Source organism: Globicephala melas, chromosome 10 (genome assembly GCF_963455315.2).
Source record: "Globicephala melas chromosome 10, mGloMel1.2, whole genome shotgun sequence".
In the NCBI taxonomy this organism is placed as follows: domain Eukaryota; kingdom Metazoa; phylum Chordata; class Mammalia; order Artiodactyla; family Delphinidae; genus Globicephala; species Globicephala melas.
The window spans coordinates 5,503,445-5,527,054 of record NC_083323.1 but is presented as its reverse complement, the minus strand read 5'-3'; the positions used below and the strand labels follow the sequence as shown (position 1 = coordinate 5,527,054).

General features: G+C 42.5%; 1 protein-coding gene across 1 annotated transcript in view; it reads right to left on the bottom strand.

The window, feature by feature from the left end:
- Window positions 1–3,607: 3,607 nt before the first annotated feature.
- Window positions 3,608–23,610, bottom strand: part of LOC115852690 (EF-hand calcium-binding domain-containing protein 6-like) — an 89,120-nt gene continuing 69,117 nt past the window's right edge. The window contains 4 exon segments of the mRNA XM_070046462.1: window positions 3,608–3,760; window positions 9,731–9,855; window positions 15,439–15,551; window positions 19,484–19,620. Coding sequence (XP_069902563.1) covers window positions 3,608–3,760; window positions 9,731–9,855; window positions 15,439–15,551; window positions 19,484–19,620 — 528 coding nt within the window.

The following is a 23,610-nucleotide window of genomic DNA, read 5'->3' as shown; positions in this document are numbered from 1 at the left end:
CAGGGGACACGGGTTCGAGCCCTGGTCTGGGAGGATCCCACATACTGCGGAGCAACTAGGCCCGTGAGCCACAACTACTGAGCCCGCGTGCTACAACTACTGAAGCCCACATGCCTAGAGCCCATGCTCTGCAACAAGAGAAGCCACCCAATGAGAAGCCTGTGCACAGCAATGAAGAGTAGCCCCCGCTCGCCACAACTAGAGAAAAGCCCACACAACAAAGACCCAAGGCAGCCAAAAATTTAAACAAATAAATAAATTTTAAAAAATTAATAAATTAAATAAATAAAAGCAATGGGAGAGGGACTTCCCTGGTGGCACAGTGGTTAAGAATCCGCCTGCCAATGCAGGGGACATGGGTTCGATCCCTCGTCTGGGAAGGTCCCACATGCCGCAGAGCAACTAAGCCCATGCACCACAACTACTGAGCCCGTGTGCTGCAACTAGAGACGAAGACCCAACACGGAAAAAAAAAAAAAAACCGCACTAGCCAATGGTAACACGTGGGCTGAAAGTGCTTGTTTTACCCAGGACAATGGAAACACTGATTAGCTTTAGGCTTTACCAGTTTAGAACACATGTTAAAATTTTAAGGATAATCAATATAAGAATAGAAATAAAATATTTAAGTCTCAAGGCAGTGGAGGAAAAAAAAGAGTGATAAGAAAAACTCAGCCGAACCAAACATGACGGAGAAAAAAGAAAGAACCAAGTAAATCATAGAGAGTACAAAGTAAAGTGGTGGGGACGATCCAAATACATCTATCACAACAAACGGAAACAGACTGAACTGGCCCATTACAAAGGTAAAGATGTTCATTTTGGAATTTTAAAAATACAGATATATGCTATTTTACAAGAAATACACTGAAACCATGACAATAAAAGAGTGAAAACGAGAGGTTGGGAAAAGAGATACCTGACAAATACTAATCAAAAGAAAAGTGTTATGGGTATTTTAATAGCAGATAAGATAGACTATAAAAGCCAGAGGGATAAAAGGGTAGTGATATAATTACAAAGGGGACAGTTGGCCAGGAAGATATGACAAAGCTTCACTTCCAGATATGTGCACCAAGAGGCATACCAGATTTATAATTCCTTATATTAGCACTTGGGAGTTCACCCTGCTGTTGTCTCTTGCGCCCTGTTCCACTGGGAATTCTGGGTGGGTGACATGACAAAGGTCATGACTCAGAAATCCCTGGATCCCTGGCTAGAACACGTGAATACCACCACATCTCTGGCCGCCCTCAGCCTCCTAATACACTCACTCTATGTGCCCATCAGTCTTCACAGCCATCATCCCCTGGCAGCCACTCTGGCCAGGAACTCTTTGTTATTTATTTCTGCACTCTTAGCACCTCCCACAATGGCCAGCATCAGCAGGCATCCATAAAATTATAATTATAATTTTGAAGACTATGAAGCCAATGTGAAGAATGGTATAATATGCATATTCCCATTTAAAAAGCGTGATATAAAACTGTAGGTGCATTTTGATTACAAATATGTAAAAATTACATATGTATGTGGATACAAAGTGGAAGAGAATGTGGAAAAATGAAAACAGTCATTGCCTATGTAAGGTGAATGGTGACTTTTTGTTTTTGATTTCTATTACTGCTACCACATTATTACTTGTGTCATTTTGAAAATGAAACAAAAAGAAATGGCTATACAACTCTTAGCTATCCAAGAAAGTAATTCCTAAAAGATTTCACTATGTACAGGCAGGAAAATAGAGCTGTTTCCTGAGCCATGGAAATATTTATGCCCTTCGCTCTAGAAGCCATGGTGGTAACACACAGGCGACTCTCTCTGGACACACAGGGTGCTGAGAAGGGAAGGAAGTGCTATGGGAAATGGGTCCAGCTCGTCTAGCTCAGTCCTATTTTTTCCTTCTCGTTCTCTAATGCCCCTCCTTTCTAGGTAACCCCAAGGTGTCCTCCAACTATTCAGAGTTTCACAGGACAATCTTTCTATCAGCCTCATTCCCATGTCCCCTGAGAAAAGGTTCTCTGAGTTACCTGGACAGAAAACCAGGTAAATTAAAGACAGTATTCCTCACCCAAAGTTTGGTCTATATATACCATTTCCAAATAAAAGTAAACAGGAGTCCTTGGAGAAATGGCTGATTCCAGGTCTGAGGCAAGAGATGTACCAGAAGAGCCTAGAGCATTTCGTTATACCAAGAAATGTTATCAAAGACTACTAGGGTCACACCAGCGGGACGCCGGAGCCAACACAAAAAGCCTCCCAGTGGCCAAGACAGAACAAATTGAGTATCAAGGAGAATAATAACTGTAATGAATTGAAAGGCATCAAATACGTTAACATTCATGAGCTCATAATAACATTTAAGAAGAGTCACTCATTGCTCACTTCTGGAGGATGCTAGGAAACCAATTCATTATTTTGAAAAATAGTAAGTGAAGGGAAAGAACCAAGGAGATCCTACCTTTTCTACACTAACTGTGTCTCACTGTTACCAAATGGTTGGAAAGGGGACATTTGCATTACAGAAGTACTCCAACTAATAAAGGAGCAACAGCAGACACAGACCATCACCACCTCACAATCCCTAGTGAACTGATGGATATGGGGTGATCAACAAGGGCTGCTAACATCACAAGAAGAAAGACAAGCAGTCCATACATGCTTGCTACCACCTATGAAGTGTTCTTGCCCCCCAAATTGAACCTGGTTCTGTGCATGTATCAATTCAGGGGCAGGGACTGGCGGGGAGGGAGACAGGAGAGCACGTTACATGTCACCGTGGGTTGCAATCAGTCAGATTCAGATTGAAAGAAATTCTACATAACAAACAATCCAGACTTTTTCTACAAATGCATCTTAAGGGGGGAAAATTAACAAATGAGAGAGACCCTGCAGATTAAAGAAGAATTGTGGCAAATCAATCGACTGCAATGTACAGATTTGATTTGGATCTCGACTCAAATAAGTTATAAAAGAAAATGTGAGACAATCAGTTAAATTTGAACTCTGACTGGATATTTATTAATATTATTGATAATTCTATTAGGTGTGAAACAGTATTTTCACCATGTTTCTAAAAAGAGTTCTTATCGAGAGACATAGATCTTTTCAATGAAATATGATGTCTGGTATTTGCTTCAAAAATATCTGAGGTTGGGCTTCCCTGGTGGCGCAGTGGTTGAGAGTCCGCCTGCCGATGCAAGGGACACGGCTTCGTGCCCCGGTCCAGGGGGATCCCACATGCCGCGGAGCAGCTGGGCCCGTGAGCCATGGCCGCTGAGCCTGTGCGTCTGGAGCCTGTGCTCTGCAGCGGGAGAGGCCACAACAGTGAGGGGCCCGCGTACCGTAGGAAAAAAAAAAAAAATCTGAGGTTGAGGAAAAATGGGCAGGGATAGCAATGAAATAATTGACCATGAGTGAGTGGGAAGTTGCAGACGGGTAGTGGGAGCATTCGTGGATTCGTTACATTATTCTCTTTACTTCTGCATGTGTTTGAAATTTTCAATAGTAAAAAAGTCTAAAACATTCATAAAAAATAAATAAAGCTGTTCCCGATCCTCACAGTTGACATTTGGGGAAAAAAATTGTCAAGGAAACAACGGGACTCTTACCTTTTCATTAACCGGATGAAAATTCTTCTTGGTAATCAGTATACAAAGGCGTCGAGGACAACCTTTAGGTAATTCAAAGATACGTATCCACGTTTGGACGGGTCCCCTGCACTCAGGGCCTTTTCAACCTTTTCATAGGACTTTGAAAGCTGCGGTGAATTAAAATTAGAGTACAGCATTCACAGAAATCAGCGGCACAGAGCTGCTCAACCACTTTATTTTCACCAAAACCTCTTCACATTTTCCTTTCCAAAACTGATCAAAAAGGTTACTATGGCATGTACTGAACTTCAAATGTTTAATTGATGAGCTCACTACAAAACAGTATCCCCAGTCACAGCTACTCAACTGACAAGGCAGACAAGTTTCTCAGGGAAAAACAGCACATACAATAGCTCTAACTCAAATTTCAGAGCTAAAAATACTTGGTGGATCTGCCAGTTTGATACATCTTTCTTAATATACTTTCAACCCATCCCTACTGTGAGCCCATGCTAGGCTGCTCCTGATTAAGTCAGGTCAATCAAACAAAAAGCTGGTGATATTTTATTAAAAAGAGAAGTAGCTTTGACTGTAAGGGAAATCGTTAGGATTTCATAAACATCGTACACATTGGACATTTCTTTAATTATCCTTTTTTTTGGCGAGGGGGAATTACAAAGAACCAGGGTGAATCAGCTTTGCTTATGGGACTTCTAAAATGCAGTAAAGTAGGTTAACCACTGATTTTTGTATGACTCATAAAAATGCTATGAAGATTGGTTTTATTTCCAAAGGTTTTCCTGCTGTTTATTACTGAGTAATAACAATATTCTTCGATATTTCCAACCCTCTCCACGTTGTCCGAATTCACTTTTTTCCTGCTAACTGGGATACGAAGATAAACAAAAGAAACACCAACTTGGTGCAAAAGGGGACATTTAAAAAGCTGCTGGAGCATGGAAATATATGGACAAGCGTCTCTCCCCACTAAAGGAATAAGGAGCACATTCACTAAGACTTCCTGAAGGTGCACAGGAATATCGGAAATCTAAGGGGAAATCTTGAAAAGAATCTAGAGACTTACAGGGCCTAAGCTTCTTAGAAAGTTGCGTAAGATTAACCCAAAATGTGGCTAAACGTGCCCATCTCTCTCTCGGGGAGGTGGGCTGTCTGGGGGAAGCCTCTAGTGGAGGGAAGCCAAAGCCAGACATGGAGTCTGGTCTCAGTATATTTATTGGATTAATGAAATCTGCTTTTAATATCTTAATGGCATTTAGTCTCCAATCAGGTTTTTTTCAGGAGAGTGTTTTGACATAATCCAGAGCTCTTAGAAGAAAAGCAGGAATGAAACAAAAGTAATGTCTTTGTTTTTCTGGTTTTTTTTTTTTTTAAGACTTTATTGAATTTGTTACAATATTGCTTCTGTTGCATGTTTTGGTTTTTTGGCCACGGAGGCATGTGGGATCTTAGCTCCCTGACCAGGGATCGAGGGATCTGATCGAACCTGCACCCTCTGCATTGGAAGGTGAAGTCTTTACCACTGGGCCGCTAGGGAAGTCCCCAGAAGTAATGTCTTTGCGACACGTAAAATTTTTTAGGAATTTTCATCATTACTGTTTATAATGAAACAAACAAAAACATGCAAGCAATTCAGCAAAGTATAAAAAAGGACATAAAGATACCGGAAGTCTCACTACCCACAGGTTTTTATATGGTGTTCCAAAAACTCCAACATGATCACATAAACATATATTATAATTTTACAAAAATGGGACCATACTACACTTTCAGTTTTGACAAATGCTTTTTTCATTTAACGACATGTCATGAAACTTTCCCCACAAGAACTAATGTGTATCTGCATCACACTTTGGAGATGATACAGGGCAGCCATCATGTTAGGGATGGACGAGTGAAAGGTACACCATTTCCCATGTTTAAACACTTGCGTCTTATAAATGTTCCCCTGGCCCCCAATCTAAACGAGGCTCCCTTGTTATTCTCTCCTATAATACTCCGTCCTTTTCTGTCATACCACTCTAGGAAAATGGTAGTTACGAACGTGTATTTGTTTAACATCTCTCTCCCTGATGTAAGGTCATGCAATCTCCATGAGAGCCAAGATGGTGCCCTGTTTTGTTCGCTAATAATTATCTAAAATGAAGCACAATTCGGCATGCGGTAGGCACTCAATAAATATTTGTTAAAAATGGATACATTTTTACCAAAAATGTTCTAAAGAAAGGTTGTAAAATGTAAGGAGCTATCTGACACATCAGTAAAAAGAGAAACGAAATTTAAATTATAGCTGAAATGCCATTTAATCCGCATCAGACTGGTAAAAATGGACAACTCTAATGATATCAAGAGCTGGTGGGTACATTGGACAACAGGAATTCTCATAGGCTCCCAATGGGAGTGTGAATTGGTATTCTGAAAAATAACTGGATACTGCCAATGAAAGCTGAGGAGCATGCTCCCTACAACCTAGCAAGGAATGCTGGGTGTAATTCAGAGACACCTTAGCAGGCATGCACCAGAAGATACGGAGCCAACCACTTACGGTGGCATCGTTCGGATGAGCACAAAACAGGGAGCAATCCAACGCCCATCCCTGGGCAGCGCATTATCTGTGCATATATATAGCTAATGGAGAACTGTACAGCAGTGAAAATGAAAATACAGCTACCTCCATAATATGAGTGGTTCTCAACCTAAGCACAAGCAGGATGAAAAGAAATGGTTTTACAGCTATGCAAACACACTACAGAAAAAGAAAGAAACAAACGAACATCAAGCAAAAGACAAAGAACCCAATCTGTAGGAGAAGAGGATACAAAAAAAAAAATATATATATATATATATATATTTTTATATATATATATCACCAGCAAAGCTTTCATACTATAAAAAGGAACTAAATAAGAATATAAATTCATTCAAAGAAAAGCTTGAAGACAAGATGATAAAACAATGAAAGAAAGAAAAAAAAACAAACAATGAAAGAGAGTAGAAGGATATTTCAAAGCTAAGAAAATAGAAAACAAAAACAACATCATTACAGGAACTAATAACAAATTAGAAACAGCAAGAATAAAAGACAAGGCTGAAATTAAAATTAATAGTAAAGGAATGGCTTGGGAATTCCCTGGCAGTCCCGTGGTTAGGACTCAGCACTCTCACTGCCAGGGCCCTGGGTTCCATCTCTGGTCGGGGAATTAAGATCCTGTAAGCCGTAAGGTGTGGTCAAAAAAAAAAAAGAAAAAAAAACAATGGCTTGAAAGATTCCCAATAAGGCGGAGGAAAAGGACAAAAGTATTATGGCATTTTGGGCTTCCGTGGTGGCGCAGTGGCTGAGAGTCCGCCTGCTGATGCAGGGGACACGCGTTCGTGCCCCGGTCCGGGAAGATCCCACATGCCGCGGAGCGGCTAGGCCCGTGAGCCATGGCTGCTGAGCCTGCACGTCCGGAGCCTGTGCTCCGCAACGGGAGAGGCCACAACAGTGAGAGGCCCGCGTACCGCAAAAAAAAAAAAAAGTATGGCATTTTGAGAGAAGATGATTACCATCAAGGACAGACAAAGATGATCCAATATAAGGATAACTGAGGATACCACTGAAGGAAGGAAAGATGGAAGGAAGACAGAAGGGAGGGAGAGAAGGATGCAGGGAGAAGGTTTTAGTGACGTAACACAGGGAAAATTTTCCTGAAGTGAACGAAATCTGTACGTCAAAAGAATATACTGTGTTCCAGGAAACTTTGGCAAAATGCTCCATGCCAAGACAGTCTTCGTTTTGCTTTTTAATTTCAAGGATTAAGAAAAAATAGTTTAGGCATCCTGGTAGAATAAAAAATTATCTACAAGGGGGAAAAAATCAGTCGACCTCAGGATTCTTCTCAAGAACACGCAATGCCAGAAGGCAATGTAGAAAAACAACATTTTGAGGAAAAGAAAGAATGATGGAAGAATTATACCCGGCTACGTTGTTGTTCTAATAAAAAAAAAGGGAGAGATAGTATGAAAAAACAAAAGGAATAAAGCACCCATGAGCCTTTCTTGAGGGAATTACTTGACAATGAAATCCAGCCAACCAAAGAATGAATCAAAATAAAGAACTCTGAAAGGGATAAGCTATGGTAGCACTGGAGTAGAGTGATGTGCATTAAATCCATGTAGATATAAAACGCAGGCAAAACAACTGGGGGAATTACAGCAAGAGAACAAAATGCAAATATTATAAACTCTGACTGAGAACAAAATATAAACAGCAAAAATTGTGAGGTGGGAGGGGATGGGAAGAAACACAGGAAGTGCCAATCACAAGGAGTTTCATAGCCAGCCTGCGCTGACTGTAACTGAGACATCCTTCAAAACACCATCATTTCTCCAACTCTTCACGGCTTTCTTAATCTTTTTTTGTCTCAAAACTCTTTATGGGACCTGGTATCTCTTGTGGTAAAGAAATATTTATCCAAAGTTCAGAAATATCTTTGGCTTCACTTGAGGACATTATATCATGTGGAGCACCCGGGGTTCAGACTGGGCCCCAGGACTCTCTGGCGGGGTAACCTGGGGCAGGTCATTAAGTCTCCTCGTGCTTCAGGTTCCTCATCTTGAACCCGGGATGATAATGGTGCTTAACTCCTGGAGTTGCCGTGAGGACTGAACACCTGAGGGGCGCTTACAACACTGCCTGGCACAAAGGCAGCCCCATAAAAGGGTTAATTATGAGGGTGATGATGATGATTTATTTTTTTACTTCTGGTAAATTAAAAGAAATTTAAATTAAATATGATTTATTTGTAAAAAGGAGCATGATTCTCTTCCTATAAAATTATTTCTATCTATGTATCCACCCACCCACCTGCCGATGCAGCAATCCTTCTATACATAGAATAAAGACAGGCCTAGAATTATGTTCACCAAATGTTGCCTTTGATTATTTCTGGGTGGTGGATTTTGAATAATTTATTACTTTCTTCTTTATACTTTTCAGAATTGCTTACATTTTTTGGAATGGTCATGTTTTCATAAAAACAATAATTCATTAACAACAAGAGAAAACAAGTTTTACCGATTTACCAACAGAATATTCATGTGCTCGCCCTCTAACGCCCTTATCAATATTGGCTTCTGTGTTAATTTTTTCCGCATTGATGATTTTCTACTGAAAGTTTTATATTAATAATTTATAAAAGTTCTACATATGTTAGGAACAGTTATTATTTATCTGTCATTTACGTGGCACATGCTTTGCCAAGTTTATCATTTGCTTGTACAAAGTTTTGCTGTACAAATACTTTTTCATTTTAATATAGTCAAATTTATCAGTCTTTTCCTTTATGGCTTTGGGGCTTTACTTCATGCTTAAAAGTCTAAATTTCAAGATTAAAAATTTTCACCTAGATTATTTATTTTTAAATTTAAATAGTGGGGGCATACCGAATTTATTTTGGTGTGGAGAGTGGAAGGTTCCAAGCTTTCTTCCCCACATGGCTGGCTAGCGAATTATCCCAGTAATAATTACTGAATCTTCTCCTCCCTCGTCCCCACCATACTTTATTGGAATGCCTCACATCATATGCTAAATTCACATATCAAGATTGGCCCACTACCCAACTACTGTTTTAAATCAATTTGAATGTTCACTGCTGCACCACTGTCATAATGTTTTAACTATTATACCTTTAAAAATATTTTATATGTGATAGGATAAGCCCTCTATTGTAACTTTTCAAAAGAAAAAAAAATATATATATATACATATCCACCCAGATGTAGGGCGAGAAGGTGTTAATACTAAAACTTCCAGCCCAAGAGCTAGAAAAGCCCTCTTCATTTTTCAGATTTTCCTTTATTTTACTCAATAAAGTTGTATCATGTCGTTATATAAGTCTTAAATTTTTCTTATTACATTTAGTGTGTGAGTAGCACCAAGGAAGTACTTAATGTCTCATCATCGTTACCATCATCCATGCATTGTTGTTACGAGAAGCTGGAGGAGGTCCCAGGGCTTGAGGAAGCAGAGGTGGTTCAAAGCAGTTTAGAAATAACGTCTAGACCTAATGGTCTTGCACAGCCATCTACTCTCTCTGTTCACACTTTAGATAACCCTGGCACTAGGAGAACGTTCTTACCTCTTGGCAAAAGGTCCTCTCAATTTCATCTAAGGAGCAGTTTTTCCAGATATCTTCAGATGAAACAGGACTGGGGAGGTAATCTCTTTTGGAACTTTTGACGCATTGGTCCTCCCATGGGACCTCTATTAAGACAAAAGAACCCCAGTTTATGAAGACTGTCAAACGTACATTTGAATATTAAGTGTTTCCTTTTCATCATCACCTGTCTGGTAAAAATTAAGACTCAAATAAACCAAAAACATGAACTATATAATAAGTGCTGTTGAAATAACTGGACGGACATATTAGAAAAAAATAAAATTAATCTACTTGCTACCTTATCTAGGCTAAATCTGGATAGAGTAAATATATACTAAACAGACTAATAAAACCATAAAAGTAGTGGAAGAAAATTAAGATGAATATACATAATACATGTAATACATAATCACTGTGTGAAAAGTTCCTTCCAAAGAACACATTAGAGCTAGAAATCATTTAAATAATGGATAAGTCTGACAATATAAATATTTAATTTTTGTTTGTTAAAAAAATACACAAATAACAATGAAAGAAAAACAAGTGGGAAAAACTATTGTTAATATATGTGAGAAATGCAGGTTAATTTGCTCAATATATGAGTAGCTCTTAAGAGTCAAAAGGATAACATAGATCCCCAATCACACAACAGACTAAGGTTTAAACAGGTAATTCACATTAAAAAAGGTTTTTTAAAAAGCCAAGAAATGTATGAAAAACTGCTCAAACTCACTGGTAATTTAAAAGGTCTAATTAACACAAGTTAATTTTTCCCTACTTGTCAAATAGGCAGGGATTAAGGCAAATGACAAAGAAAGAAATCAGTGCTGGCTTGTATACAGAAAACGTGGTCCTTGAATATTCTCAAATCCCCTTCTAGAACTTTACACTAATGGAATAATAGGACAGATCCATATGTGTAAGGATCTGTTCTGTCCTGTTTATAAGAAGGGAAAAAATGGAACAATTTAAATGCCCATTAACAGAAGACTGGTTTTATAAATTATGGTTCATAGACATTAAAAACAAAGGGCCTGTCTAAATCATGAATGCAAGAAGTTTTCCTTGATATTGTTTCATGATTGAAAGAACAACTAGCATGATTTAATTTTCATTTTAACACTTATTTTGTGTATTTGCTTATCTATCCATCCATCCATCCATCTATCTATCTATGCACCAGAAACAAAACCTGGGAGGACAATAACCAAAAGAATACAGTGGTAGGATTATAGGGAAGTGTGATTTTGTGTTTTTGTGTTTTCTGGCCTTTTTGCAACGAGCACTTATTACTTTTATAATAAAAGAGAATAAAACAAATCTAAGATATAGTCATTTTCTTTCTCAAAGTCAACTGCAAAGAATCACAAATGATTTCCCAGATTTATTTCCTAAAATGTCTGCAAATAAGCTCCACTCAAATTAAGCACACTTGTAACTACTCAGCTGCAGTTTAGTCGTCTGGAATTCTATTTCCTACCTCAAAAAAAAGAAGAAAAAGAAAAGAAAAGAGAAGAAAAAAAGTAAGTCTCCCCCGGTGGACCCCCTCTGGCTACATGACAGAATACAAAACCAGCCCTTTAGAACGCAGTCTGGAGTTCCGTGGCTTCAGAGGGCCTAGCATTTGAAACATGGGCTCTCAGAGCATAGAAGCTGCAAGAGCCTCACTGAGAGACAAGGGAGCCACGCAGGTATCACTTGGTGAGGCAGGTCTCAGCCCCAGCTTTCTGATGCCTTGGTCCTGCACTTACTCTGCGCTGGGCACTGCTACTCTAATGGGGGCTTAGAGGACACACACAGCACGTCTAGGGAAACCCCTTGGTGCTCCGTAAACAGCACGCCAGGGTGGAGGGCGGAGGCGGGGCCGAGGCGTGAGGCCCGCCCTGGGGGAGCTCACCCCCAGTGCGGGACCTCCTCCGTCATACGGCTCTAGCTGCTACTGCAGGCTGGCCAACAAACTCGATGAAGCCACGTCCAGCGACTCCGCTCACATCACAGTTAGACCAGCTTTCGCTCTTCTGTGCAGCTGAATAATTCCTGCCGCCTTCCAATTTCCCCAAAATTTCCTCTGAAGGATTCTAGCTGATTTGAAATGGAGTAGAGAGGAAATCCAAAACTTAAGGGGGCAAGTATGTATTTCATAGGTGCAGCAAAAGGGATTCAGCCCTTAATGTCATTTCTCCATGTGCCCAAAGAGATGGTGCTTTTGACAAGCAAGGTCTTGATGGCGTCTTCAGAACAAAAGCAGCAAAAACAGAAATATGCAAAATTCACAGAAAACAAATATTGTCCCATGTATAGAAAAGTCACAGATAATGGGCTGCTGCAAATGAATGGAGACTCCCTTCTTACAGTACTTAATAAAATACGCAAAAGAAAAAATAATAAAAATTAGTAAAAATAGTAAAAATAAACTTATTTATTAGCAAACCAAATAAATAAATAAATTTACTAGCATAAACTGAAGCAAGAAGAAACTTAATATGGGCAGCCTGAAAGTTTTGCTTCCAGTTATGGTGGATTTGCTCATATTGAAGCAAACCTCCCAGCAGATAACAATTATAAACTCTAGCCAAAATATAAACAAAAAACTCTCTGAAGGCATTGGAGAGCAAATGACATAAACTGGAGTCAACCCTTGGAAAGATGGAGTTTCCTGTTATTTGGCCTTTTGCCTGAGGGCAGGCTTCACCTGGAACCTTACGCTAAGTGTCTAGAGTTTAGATATAAACCCAGGATCTTACTGGTTTTAGGAATCAAAAAAAGAGAATTCAGGACTACCACAGCAGCTAGAAAGTAAGGAGGGAAAGCACAAAAAGAAAGGCATAGCAGAGGATCTCCAAAGCCCGTGAATAAACTCTGCCAAAATCACCGGCTAACCCTGGGGACTACAGATGTGTAGAGCAGAAAACAAGAAGCCCAGCTAAGGCTAGAACAGCAGAAAAAGGATCTCGGGTGTTGACCCCTCAGGGAAGACAAAGATTAGTCTTCTACTAAAGTAAACTGGCTACTGAAACAAAAACTTAAATTCTTCAGAGGAACGTAACAGACTCCATAGTCTCTACAATGCAAAATTTACTATATCCAGGATAAATTCCAAAATTACTAGACATAGGCAAAAAAAAAAAAAAATCCCACAGGAAACTATGATCCATATTTTTTTAAAAAGGTAATCAATAAAGACCAAATCCTAAAATGACCTAGATGTTGAAATTAGCAGGTAAAAATTTTAAAGCATTTTAAAATTTAGATTTTTTAAATAACAGTGTTTGAGAATATGAAGGAAAATATACTACTAATGAAATGAACAGATAGGTATTCTCAGAATAATAGAAGCTGAGCAACATATCCTGTATTTTCTTTGTTTGTTTGTTTTTTGGCCACACCACATGGCTTGCCTGTGTTTATAGTGTATGTAAAAAAAGTATGATGTATGACAGCAATATAACAAAGGACAGGAGAGAAGAATTCAGAAAATGCTGTTTGAAGTCTATAATTCATGTGAATTAGTATAATATTATCTGAAGATAGATTCTGATTAGCTAAAGATGTATAATGGAATAAAAATGCTCAATCAATCCAAATTCCTTAAAATTACACAAACTCTACAGGAAAAAAGTTGCGGGAAGGGGCTGGTGGATAGAGAAGGAAGGAAAGGAGCATAACACAAAAAGGCACAGATCCCACCTTGGAAGAAAATGTAATTCAAAGCACAAAATTACTTTACAGAACATTTTAATAAGAACACGAATTCATTAAAACAAGAGCTCAACAACAGATGATAAAACAATAAAATGAGAGCGGAAAACAATATAGTAGGCCAAAGGAAACAACATTACAGAAGTAATTAATAAAGTGGACATAGCAAAGAGTAGCATAGACTAAAGTGAAAATCAAATTACAGGTATAGCTAAAAGGCCTAAGATGATCCTTGTGAGTACAAAGGAAAAAGACAAAGAGAATAAAGCACTTCAAGATAATTTAGTCAACAGAGAAAACAAAAACAACTCAACATAAGGGTAGTTTGTATCACTGAAGTTAATCTGAAAAGTGGAACAGAAATTTTATTCAAAGATGTACAGGGCTTCCCTGGTGGCGCAGTGGTTGAGAGTCCGCCTGCCGATGCAGGGGACACGGGTTCGTGCCCCGGTCCGGGAGGATCCCACGTGCCACAGAGCGGCTGGGCCCGTGAGCCATGGTCGCTGAGCCTGCGCGTCCGGAGCCTGTGCTCCGAGAGGCCACAACAGTGAGAGGCCCGCGTACCGCAAAAAAAAAAAAAAAAAGATGTACAATATTACTAAAAAACAAACAAACAAACGAATCCTTGAAATGAAGAGAGAATTGAATTTTCAGGTTGAAAATATACTGTGTTCTGGAAAATTGATGCAGAAAGCTGAACACCAAGACATTTCCTAGCTAAATTCATTTAGCACCCTGGAGTCAAGTTTTCTTATTTTAAAAAATGGGATAATGATACCCACCTCACAAAACTGTTGAGAGAAATAAAATTAAAACTAAGGTTTAAAAAGTAACTACACAGAGCACAAGAAATAGATGTGTTTTAGTGTTATTTTTTATGTGACTTGTTTTGTGTCTTACCTGTCCTATTATATACATGCACACATACATACAAACACACACGCATACACACACGCACACATACTTCTTAAAGTCAGATTATTTTCCTTGGCTTTGTACCCAGTGAAGGATCTAGCAGTACAGGGACTTGCACATGAACTAACAAAATGTAAGGGATGAAAGCATCCTTGGAAGGTCATATTGTCTAGTAATTCCCAAAACTTGGAAGGCTTTGAAAAGTAGAGTCCTGGGGTCTGCTCTAAGCTATCTTGGTTAGTGAAACTGAGCTGAAATCTAAGAATTTGTAATTTTTAAGTTTGCTAGTCAGGCAGATCTGGGAATCATAGAAGGTATTAGTACATACTTGCTGCAATGAATTGCACTGAAACCAGACAGTGACAACCCATCTTGAATGAGCCAGTACACACGTGGCAAACCCCTGAGGCAAGAAACTGCTTGCCTCAAATGACCAAAGGCCTGGAAGGGAGACTCTCCGATTGCATTTTTCATATACCCATCCGCGAGGAACTGGACCCCTGCTCTCTCCAGAACTGTGCAACTCTGGGCATTATGTTCTAGAGGCTGGGATAAAGAATATCAGTACGAGGAAAGTTTTTCCTTCTCAAGGTTGTATGCCTGCGTGAGCCCAGCCTTACATGTCCGGTATAACCATACCATCTACTCAACTATTTGCCCTTTTGTATCAAGATTGTTCCCATCGTTAAAGGAGTAACATGTTCATTAACAAAAATTTTTGAAAATACAGAAGTAGCAGAAAGAATCAAACACCCACTTATCACTTAAAGACAATCTATATTTTGGAATTTCTTTCCAATCATTTACTGATATTCCACATACAGTTTCCATGTTATGATTAACTTTATGGAAATCATTGCTTGTGGATGCACATCTTACCGTGTCTATAGGCTGTGACTCACTTAACCCTTTTCCTGTTGTTAGGCATTTATGTTATTCTTATAAATAAAGATACCATGACAGTCTTTGTGGATAATGCATTTTCCATATTTGAAAGTGTTTCCTTAGGACAGATTCACAAATGAGGAATTACCACGCCAGAGGATACTGAAATCATACTTTAAAATACTTACCTTGACTTCTCATAGAATATTTAAGGTTCAAGCCATTATTTGTACTGAGGTTCTTCAGAACAACATTATAATCCACTGCAGTATCTTTATCAATGTTGTAGTGTTTTGCAAACCTAAAATAGAACTGTTCATTAGTATTCAGAAATTATGATACAGAGAATCTAAATGAAGCAAGTTTTTTTTACTAAGGTATCCTTTACTCTGGGGTTGGCATTAATTTTAACGTGTGTTTCTAGCTAGAGCTGGAATAAAGAAGTAAACCCCACGAAATGTTACTGTAAGATTTTAAAAAGGCAGATACTCCTGAAACTAACACAATCAACTATACTTCAGTTTGAAAATTAATTAATTAATTAATTAAAATGCAAATATTTAGGAGGAGATCACTTCACTCTCTCTCTAGATGGCTGTGTACAGATCTGCGTGCAGAGGTACGTCTCAGGACCCGCTAAGGGAACGCCCCCTGCCTGTACCCCGTAGGGTCTTCTCCCTTCTCCGGTGGGGGTGAGTGAGGAGCACCCCTGCAGTCAGACAGCAAAAGCAGTTCCCCACTTCCTTTAATAATTGGGGGGAATGGATCTGGGCCATGAGTCAGCATAAAATTGCTATAACCAGAGAAATCTACAGCCGGTGGAGGAGAGAACATAGCCCACCTTCTTGACCAAGAATATCATTTCGCAGAGAGAAACTGTGCCCAGGATGGCGTATCGTGTTACAGCAGTCGATGGTGGGAGCGGGGCAGCTTTTCTCGGAGCATTCTAGGCTGTCTATGCATAAAGAGAAATTTTGAAAACACTTAACCAAGGTCTCTCCCTGAAATACACTGAGATACTTTTTTTAAAGTTAAGATAAATACAATGTTTGGATTCTTTTTTCCTCTAAAATGAAATTTCTACTATTCAAACCTGCCACTTGATAAATGGTTTTCTAGATGATCTCTGCATTATTACATTTATAAACAATTGACAGTTTTTAAATGTTTGGTTATATTATCTCCATATGTGTTGGTTTCTATAATTATCTAATTTCACGCTGCTTTCTAAAAATTTAGTAATTATCACTTAAAGTAGTTGTTATTTTTCTGTTTCCAAATTTAACAAAGAGTGATGTCATGTATTCATTTCAACGCATACCTTTTTTTCCACTTTGATGAATCTTGCCTATTGTTCTAGTAAGAAAAATTATCTTGAGATATGATAGCTGCCAGATGTTAATCTTGAAACTCCCTAAATAGCTCCATCTTTCATCCACAGACTCTGTCTGGCAAAAACAAGCTGTAAGCACAAGAATCCAGAAGGCGGCACCTAAAGTGTTCCTTTTTGAGTTGCCGTCCTACAGAAAGTCCCGGCTACTCTGCAGCTCCAGGAGAATGTCAGGATGCCGATAAAAATCTCATCACCAACTTTCCTATTTTTGGTAAAAATTCAGCATCCCTTCAAACTGGTATTGGCTCATAAGAGAATCCTGACCTTTCCTAATGCCCAGCCCACCGCATTCATAATACCTGCTACACAGTCACTGAGAACAGACAGACACAATTCCATGGTAATATTTCCTACAGATAAAATTCAAAAATGAAGCCTCAGTACTTCTCAAGGATGCAGCATCTCTAAAGGCTTTTTTTAACAAGAATCAAGGCATGGGAGACAGAACCATTCTTAAGACACAGCAACCAAGGCCATTTCCCCAGGGACCTGAAGTGTGGGCAGGAGAACTCACACATGTGCGGACACCCAGGGCAGGACGGTCACATGGGAAAGCTGACTTCAGATGCAAAGGGAATGAGGCCAATTGACCCACAAACCTCTCCAGCATCACCACCCAGAACAGTGCCTTGGGCTTCATTCATCTGCCCAGGCAGCAGGCTGAATTCTAGTGCGTTTGTTTGTTTGTTTCTTTGTTTTTCAAGGTCGCTCATAAATTATTTTACCCGGATTCAAATACTTTGTCCTGCAGGGCAATGGAGAGGAAAGTAGGATGGTGTGAGATGGAAAAGGAAGAACAAAACCCGGCAGGTCTCGGGACACTGGCTAAGTATGGAACTTGGAGATGATCTTCTCCCCCGCTCCTTGCTTCCATAGGCTGCATGGCATTCTGCAGCCTGAAGAGAACTGTTTCTCCAAGAGTAAAGGACACTCGTGGAATCTGTACTATTATGATAGCATCGATGTGAAACGAGCACCTACTGCATGTCAGGTACACTGCAGGCGCAGAATCTTCATGCCAGCCTTGCAAGGTGGGCTCCTCAGTCCCCATTTCTTTAAGAGAGAGCCGAGTCTGAGAGAGGCCCAGGAGCTTCCAGAGGCCCCGCAACTAGGGAGGGCAGACACAGACCTGACCCCAAGCGCGCCTGGCTTCAAAGCCCAGGCCACTCCTACCTCGCTGCACGCCGAAGACTGATATTAAATAGAAAGCTGTTAGATAAAGAAAAGGATTCAAAACTGCATTGTGTTTCCTGCTCAAACACTAAAAAGGCGAAGTTAATACTGAAGCAGCTACTCAAGGAAAGAGTATATTCTTGAGCTTCGATAAGAAAAGCATTACAGCAATTGAAGAAATGTTACTTTTGATCTTCTGCTTTTCTATTCTGAAGGAAAGCAATTCTATTGCGTTAAGTTCCTCAAGCCTTATCATGCAGACAGCATTGTTTTTAAGGCTTAAAAAAATATCTCAAATAAAAATTTGTGGAGTTCTTTACTATTCAATACTTGTGAGATGGGGAAACAGACAGTAACATTTTTTTATAGATTTACTAGGTTGGAAACTAGTGCCAAACACAAGGTTTATTGTCAAATAAAACACTGTTTTGCTTTTTGATTGCTCGTTTTAGAAGAGCGCTGCTTCTGTTCTATAATCGCGTGCACAGAATTATTTAATTTGTTTTGTTTGGATCTTATTCTGGACATTTTCCCAGTCGGAAAGATGTAAAAATTAAAACATCTATTATGTCTTTTATATTCTGAGGTGGGTTATAAGGAGGAAAAAAAAAAAAAAGAGGAAGAAAATATTCAAAATACTGGGAAATATCCATATTTTAAAAGTCTCCTTGTTTTTCAGACCCTGCAGTGCCTGTGAGGTTGGCACCTGCCCTCTAGACTTGTTTTTGCTCCAGAAGCAGATTCTTCCACTAACAGAGGCAACGTCGTCTTTATAACACTATGGACGCAACCACAAAGACCCATGTCAGTGGCGATTTATAACTGCGGTGTGATGTGAAACTCTGAGGCTCAGGGTGAAATCATCAGGCTTGGTACTTTTGTTAATGGCCCAGAGGATATTCAGAAAAGTGGGGAAAGGCAGGAGGACGAGGAGGGCCTCTTGGCTGAGCACCTTCCAGTGGCTTCCATTCAATACTCACCTTCCAGTGGCTTCCATTCAATACTCAAGTAGCCACAGAATCCAAGCATTTGGCTTTTCTGAACGATCTGGAGTTTATTGGAGGCTCAAAAAAAGTCTGTGCAGGCTTCCCCACACCGCCCTCGCGTCAGGGGCAGGTGGCGGCTTTCAAACGCCAAGAAGCAGCTAACGGCCCCCTGCTGCAATGCCCACCCCAAACTCAGCAACAAAGTCCTCAAAGGAAAATTAAGCTTCTGTTATTATGTCAGGATGGAGAGCCAATAGGGAGCACATCAACCAACAAATAAATCCTGAAATTTTTCATTCTTCTCTTAACCCCGGGCTTTGAGTAAAAGTCAACTGTGAACTGGAAACCCATGGGGTGGTGGGCGAGGTCCCAGGCAGGCAAAGAGAGACCACTGGTGATGGATGACTTAAATCGTCGAGATGCGTTCAAAGCTGCAGGCCAGATGACTCTCACCCGCGGGGACTGGAGGAATTAGAACCCTTAGCTCTCACTTTGGAGAATTCGTGGAGAGCTTCACGAACATGGGAGAAATGCAGATTGAGGACCTCTTTTAAAAACAGTCAAGACAGAGAAGGCAGGAGGGAAGGACGCTGCCTGGATCCAGTGAACCCAACAGGTCCCATTTTGAAATGGGCTGAAAGTCCTACTGAGCAATCTCTCCCCATACCTTCGTTTACTTACTTTTTGTATTCATCATCTTTCATCTTCAAACAGAAGGTCTCCAGAACCCTCCTCAGTGCATGTGGTTGGACCAGACCCGTCTTGTTAACATCAATGAGCTTAAGGGCTTTGATAACAGTTTTAATGTTTTTGAAAATCTGTGTATAAAAAGAGATTTAGGAAAAGTCAAAAGATCCAGCGTTAAAAATCAAGATGGTAATAATAAAAGTGAACGTGTTTAAATACTTCTTGTAAAATAAAATGTTTTCAAAGACTCACAGTCGTAGGTATTGCAAAATGACGTATCTATGGAAAAAGGGACACTTTACATTTCTTGAATGTTTTCAAAGCAATTTTCTCTGTCTTAGTAAGTCTTAGTAAGTTTCAGTAAGGTCTTAGTAAGTTTAAAAAAAAAGAACTTTTTCTGATGTAAAGCAGTAAGTCTCATACACAATTCATTGCATTTTAGAGCCATATGAAAAATCTTTTTTGTTAATTGATACTTTAAAACCGTAATTCTGGCATAGCTGGATCTGGACAATTCTTATTTTTCATAGCCACATGCAAACCATTTTTACTAGGAGCTGAAAACTATGAGCGTATATTCCAACCCCTCTGAATTTTTGAAAGATATTACGGAAAAGCTGTACAGCGACCTTTCCCAAATTCAGCAAAGGCATATTTATTGGGCACAGAGACCTGGAAGGCACTTGGTTAGGTCCCGTGGAGACGCGGGGCCGTGCGCCTGCCCTGAGCCACTTCTATGTAAAGGAGAGAAACATCCGCCAGGGCTCACCCGTGCCAAGCGCAGAGCCCTGTGACTGCACTCTCCCGAGCCACACGAAGGACGTACCGTTTCCCCACTTTTAGATAAAACCGAGGGTGGGGGAGGCCACAGGAGTCGCCCGTCATCACCTGGTTAGACGATAATGATGCTGGGGTTCAAACTCAAGTCCACCCCCAAACTGTACCTCCCGCAGAACAGATAAGGCATGTAAATAAATATTCATAAATATTCACCAAGATAGGAACCATGGGAACAAGAGCCAAACACCAGAGACAGACAAGCGAGGAGCTGTGGGTCTTCACACAAGAGAACACTTCCAGCAGAGCCACCTGGGAGGCTTCCTGCAGGGGGTGGCATCTGAGCCAGGAGGGGGCCGGGGCAGGACAAGACAGGAAGGCACTGAGTACAGCTGGGCGTGAAGGGGGTTGTGGATGAAGGGTGATGAATGTCTGGTATGGCCAGATCCTGGAAGGTCTGACTCTGCATCCTGTACTAGATCACATCCAAGTCCAGCCCAGACTCGGAGGGAAATTAGTGCTCCTTAAGGAAGGAGTTTAGGGAAGACTCTAAGATGAACAGGCTTTTTCCTAGTTTCCTCAACACCTCCTCTGACAGGTCCCTACACTGTCTCTGACCTGAAGGAGCTGCCAGCCCCCTCCCAGGGTGGCCGTCTTAGGGATCACGCAGGAGGAAACACTGAGCTGGCCTCTGCCCCAGCTCCTCCTGGCTGGGTCATCTGAGACCCTCCTGCCTCCGCCCCCGGGGCCCCCGGGGACGATAGCCGGCCTCTGACTCAGCTCCTGTCCTCCTCCCGTCCAGAGGTCACCTGCCTGCTCAAACTCACGCCTCGTCACCACTAACTGCCGCTCTCCAAAACGAAGTCGCACATCCAACGCCCCCCGTCTTTCAGCCCGAACCCCAACACCCTTCTGCCCTCCGGGACCCCGCCTGCTGGTCCCTCTCCTCCGCACGCCTCCCCACGGCCCATCTTTACAGTGACCCGGTGCCTGTGTGCTTGACCGCCACCTCCCTCCTCCTGCCTCCCCGGTCTTGGCTAGACCCTAACCCTGGTCAGATCCAACTCACCGCCTCTTCCAAGCACCTGATGCGGCCGGAGAGGACGGGCCATCGAGCACTCACCTGGGTCCTCTCACTCAAGACCATCAACCCTGCCAGCAGGCGCGCGTGGTGATGCTCGCCTGGGCGGTCCGCTCACCCGCCACCGGGCACCTTTCCCGCCTTCTCCGCTCTCCGCCTCCCTTCCCACCCCGCCTCCTTCCTCTCCGCTGATAACCTTCCTCCTCACTTGCAGAGAAACCAGAAGCAACTGGACGGCAAGGTCCCGTGCTCCCCGACACGCCCAGCCTGTGTGCCTCCACACCCGGCCACCCGGCCACTGGCCTCCGGTCCTGCGCCGGGCCACCGCCGCTCTCGCGCCCATCAGGAACTGCTTGTGCCCCGCTGTGCCCAGCTCTGAGCTCGTGTCCACGATGACGAACCATCTGAGAGGTGAGCCCTCCCTCCTCACCCCGCCTCGCCCCTGCCCCCAGCCACTCCTTCCCTTTTGCAGAAATCCCCCCTCGAAAGCTGTCTGTGCGCCCTGTCTCCAGCCTATCTCCCCACACACCCGATCAGTTCTGTCCGCACCGCTGCACAGAAACTGTGACCTTGTCAGGGCGACCTTGCCAGGCCCAGCGGCTCCTGGGCGCCCATCTTGCTGTCTCTGCAGCACCTCCTCCCAGCTCACCGCCCCTTCTTCCTGGACGTAGGCCTCCCCCCCGGCTTCGACACTCCCGCCTCGGGTTCTCCTCGGCTTTCTGGCTCGGGCTTGGCCTGGTCCCTGCTGGTCCCTCCTCATCTCCCGGCCTCTGAGCTCTGGGCACCTGCGGACTCGGGCCTCAGGTCTCCTGGCTTGTCTAAGCACACTCCGTCCCGGGCGGCCCAGGCCTGTAGCCTTAATGAGCAGCTGAGGCCTCTCAGTGTCTGTCTCCAGCCCTGGCTCCTTCTCGGAGCCCCAGTCAGGACGTCCAGCTCTAGAGGCCAGCAGACGCCCAGCTCCGCCCCGTCCCACCGTGGCCGGGCCTTCCCGCCAGATTCTTCACTCACATCCCACGTCCGGGCCAGCCCGAGAGCCCAGCGGCCCTAGCTTCAGAACGTTTCCAGAACCCAGCCCAGTCTCTCCGCCTCACACCCTACTGCCTGGGCTGGTGCGACGGCTTCCCACTTGGGCCCCCAGTGTCCACGCCCGACCCCACAGCTGAGGTTCCAACAGCAGCCAGGGTTCTGTGTAGCTAAGGCTGAGCACGCCCTCCAGTCGCTCTCGTCCCCTCCAGGTCAAAGGCCAGAGCCCCGCAGACCGGCTCCTGCCGGCTCTCCATCCCCCCAGCCGCCCGCTGGCTCACTGCCTTCGGGCCACGAAACGGTCTCTCTGCTTCTCGTGGGTGCCAGCCAGGCACCTCCTGCCTCAAGGCCTTTGCATTCGCTGTTCCTTCTGTCTGGAAACTTCTTCCCCAGACGCCCACTGGCTCTGCCCTCACTTCCCGCAGGTCTTGGTCCAGATGTCATCTGATCCAAAAGGCCTTTCCTGATCCCACCCGCAGCACGCATCTGCAGGGTACTTCTCACCAACGAACTTCATGCTCATCTTTACTGTCTGTCTCTCCCTCTGGCAAGTGTGCTCCCTGAGAGCGGGGCTCTGTTCACTGCTTCACGCCAGGGTCTAGAACAGCCTCTGGCAGAGTGTACATGCTCAGTAAGCATGTGCTTGAGTAAATGAATGAGTGAATCCATCTTCTTTTCACCTGCCTGGAAAAAAGCCACACTCTGAGGAAGCCTTGTTATATGTTGACGAACACACACCTCCTCGGGGCCTATCCTGAATGTAACAATGATTACATTCAATGTAATAAAGATTACAATAATATGGTAATTGAACAAATGTGAACTGGATGTTTGCAAGGCCCTGTGCTGAACCGTATACACATCTCCCACTCCCACCGACTAGAGAGCATTGGCTGAAACGAGCTTAATATTCAAAACCAGGAAGACCAAGCAAGGAAGAGCCGGGAGAGCATGAGCTGGAGCGAAACCGCTCGTGCACGTCCACCCTCAGCTCCACCACTTTGTCTAAAAGCACAGGGCCCCAGCCACAGAGAGCACTTGTGCCCGTGGCCAAAAAAAACCCCTCGGTACCTCGTCTGCTGCCAAACCCTGATTCACCTCTTCTGGGAGCACATGAGGCGATGCGCTTTTTTAAAACCCAAAGTAACCCAGATGGACCCAGCGTGGAAAGCAGGGAAGCAGCAAATCTGGCACAGAGCTCACACCCACCAGAGGTATGTCTCCAAGTTTCTTATCATTT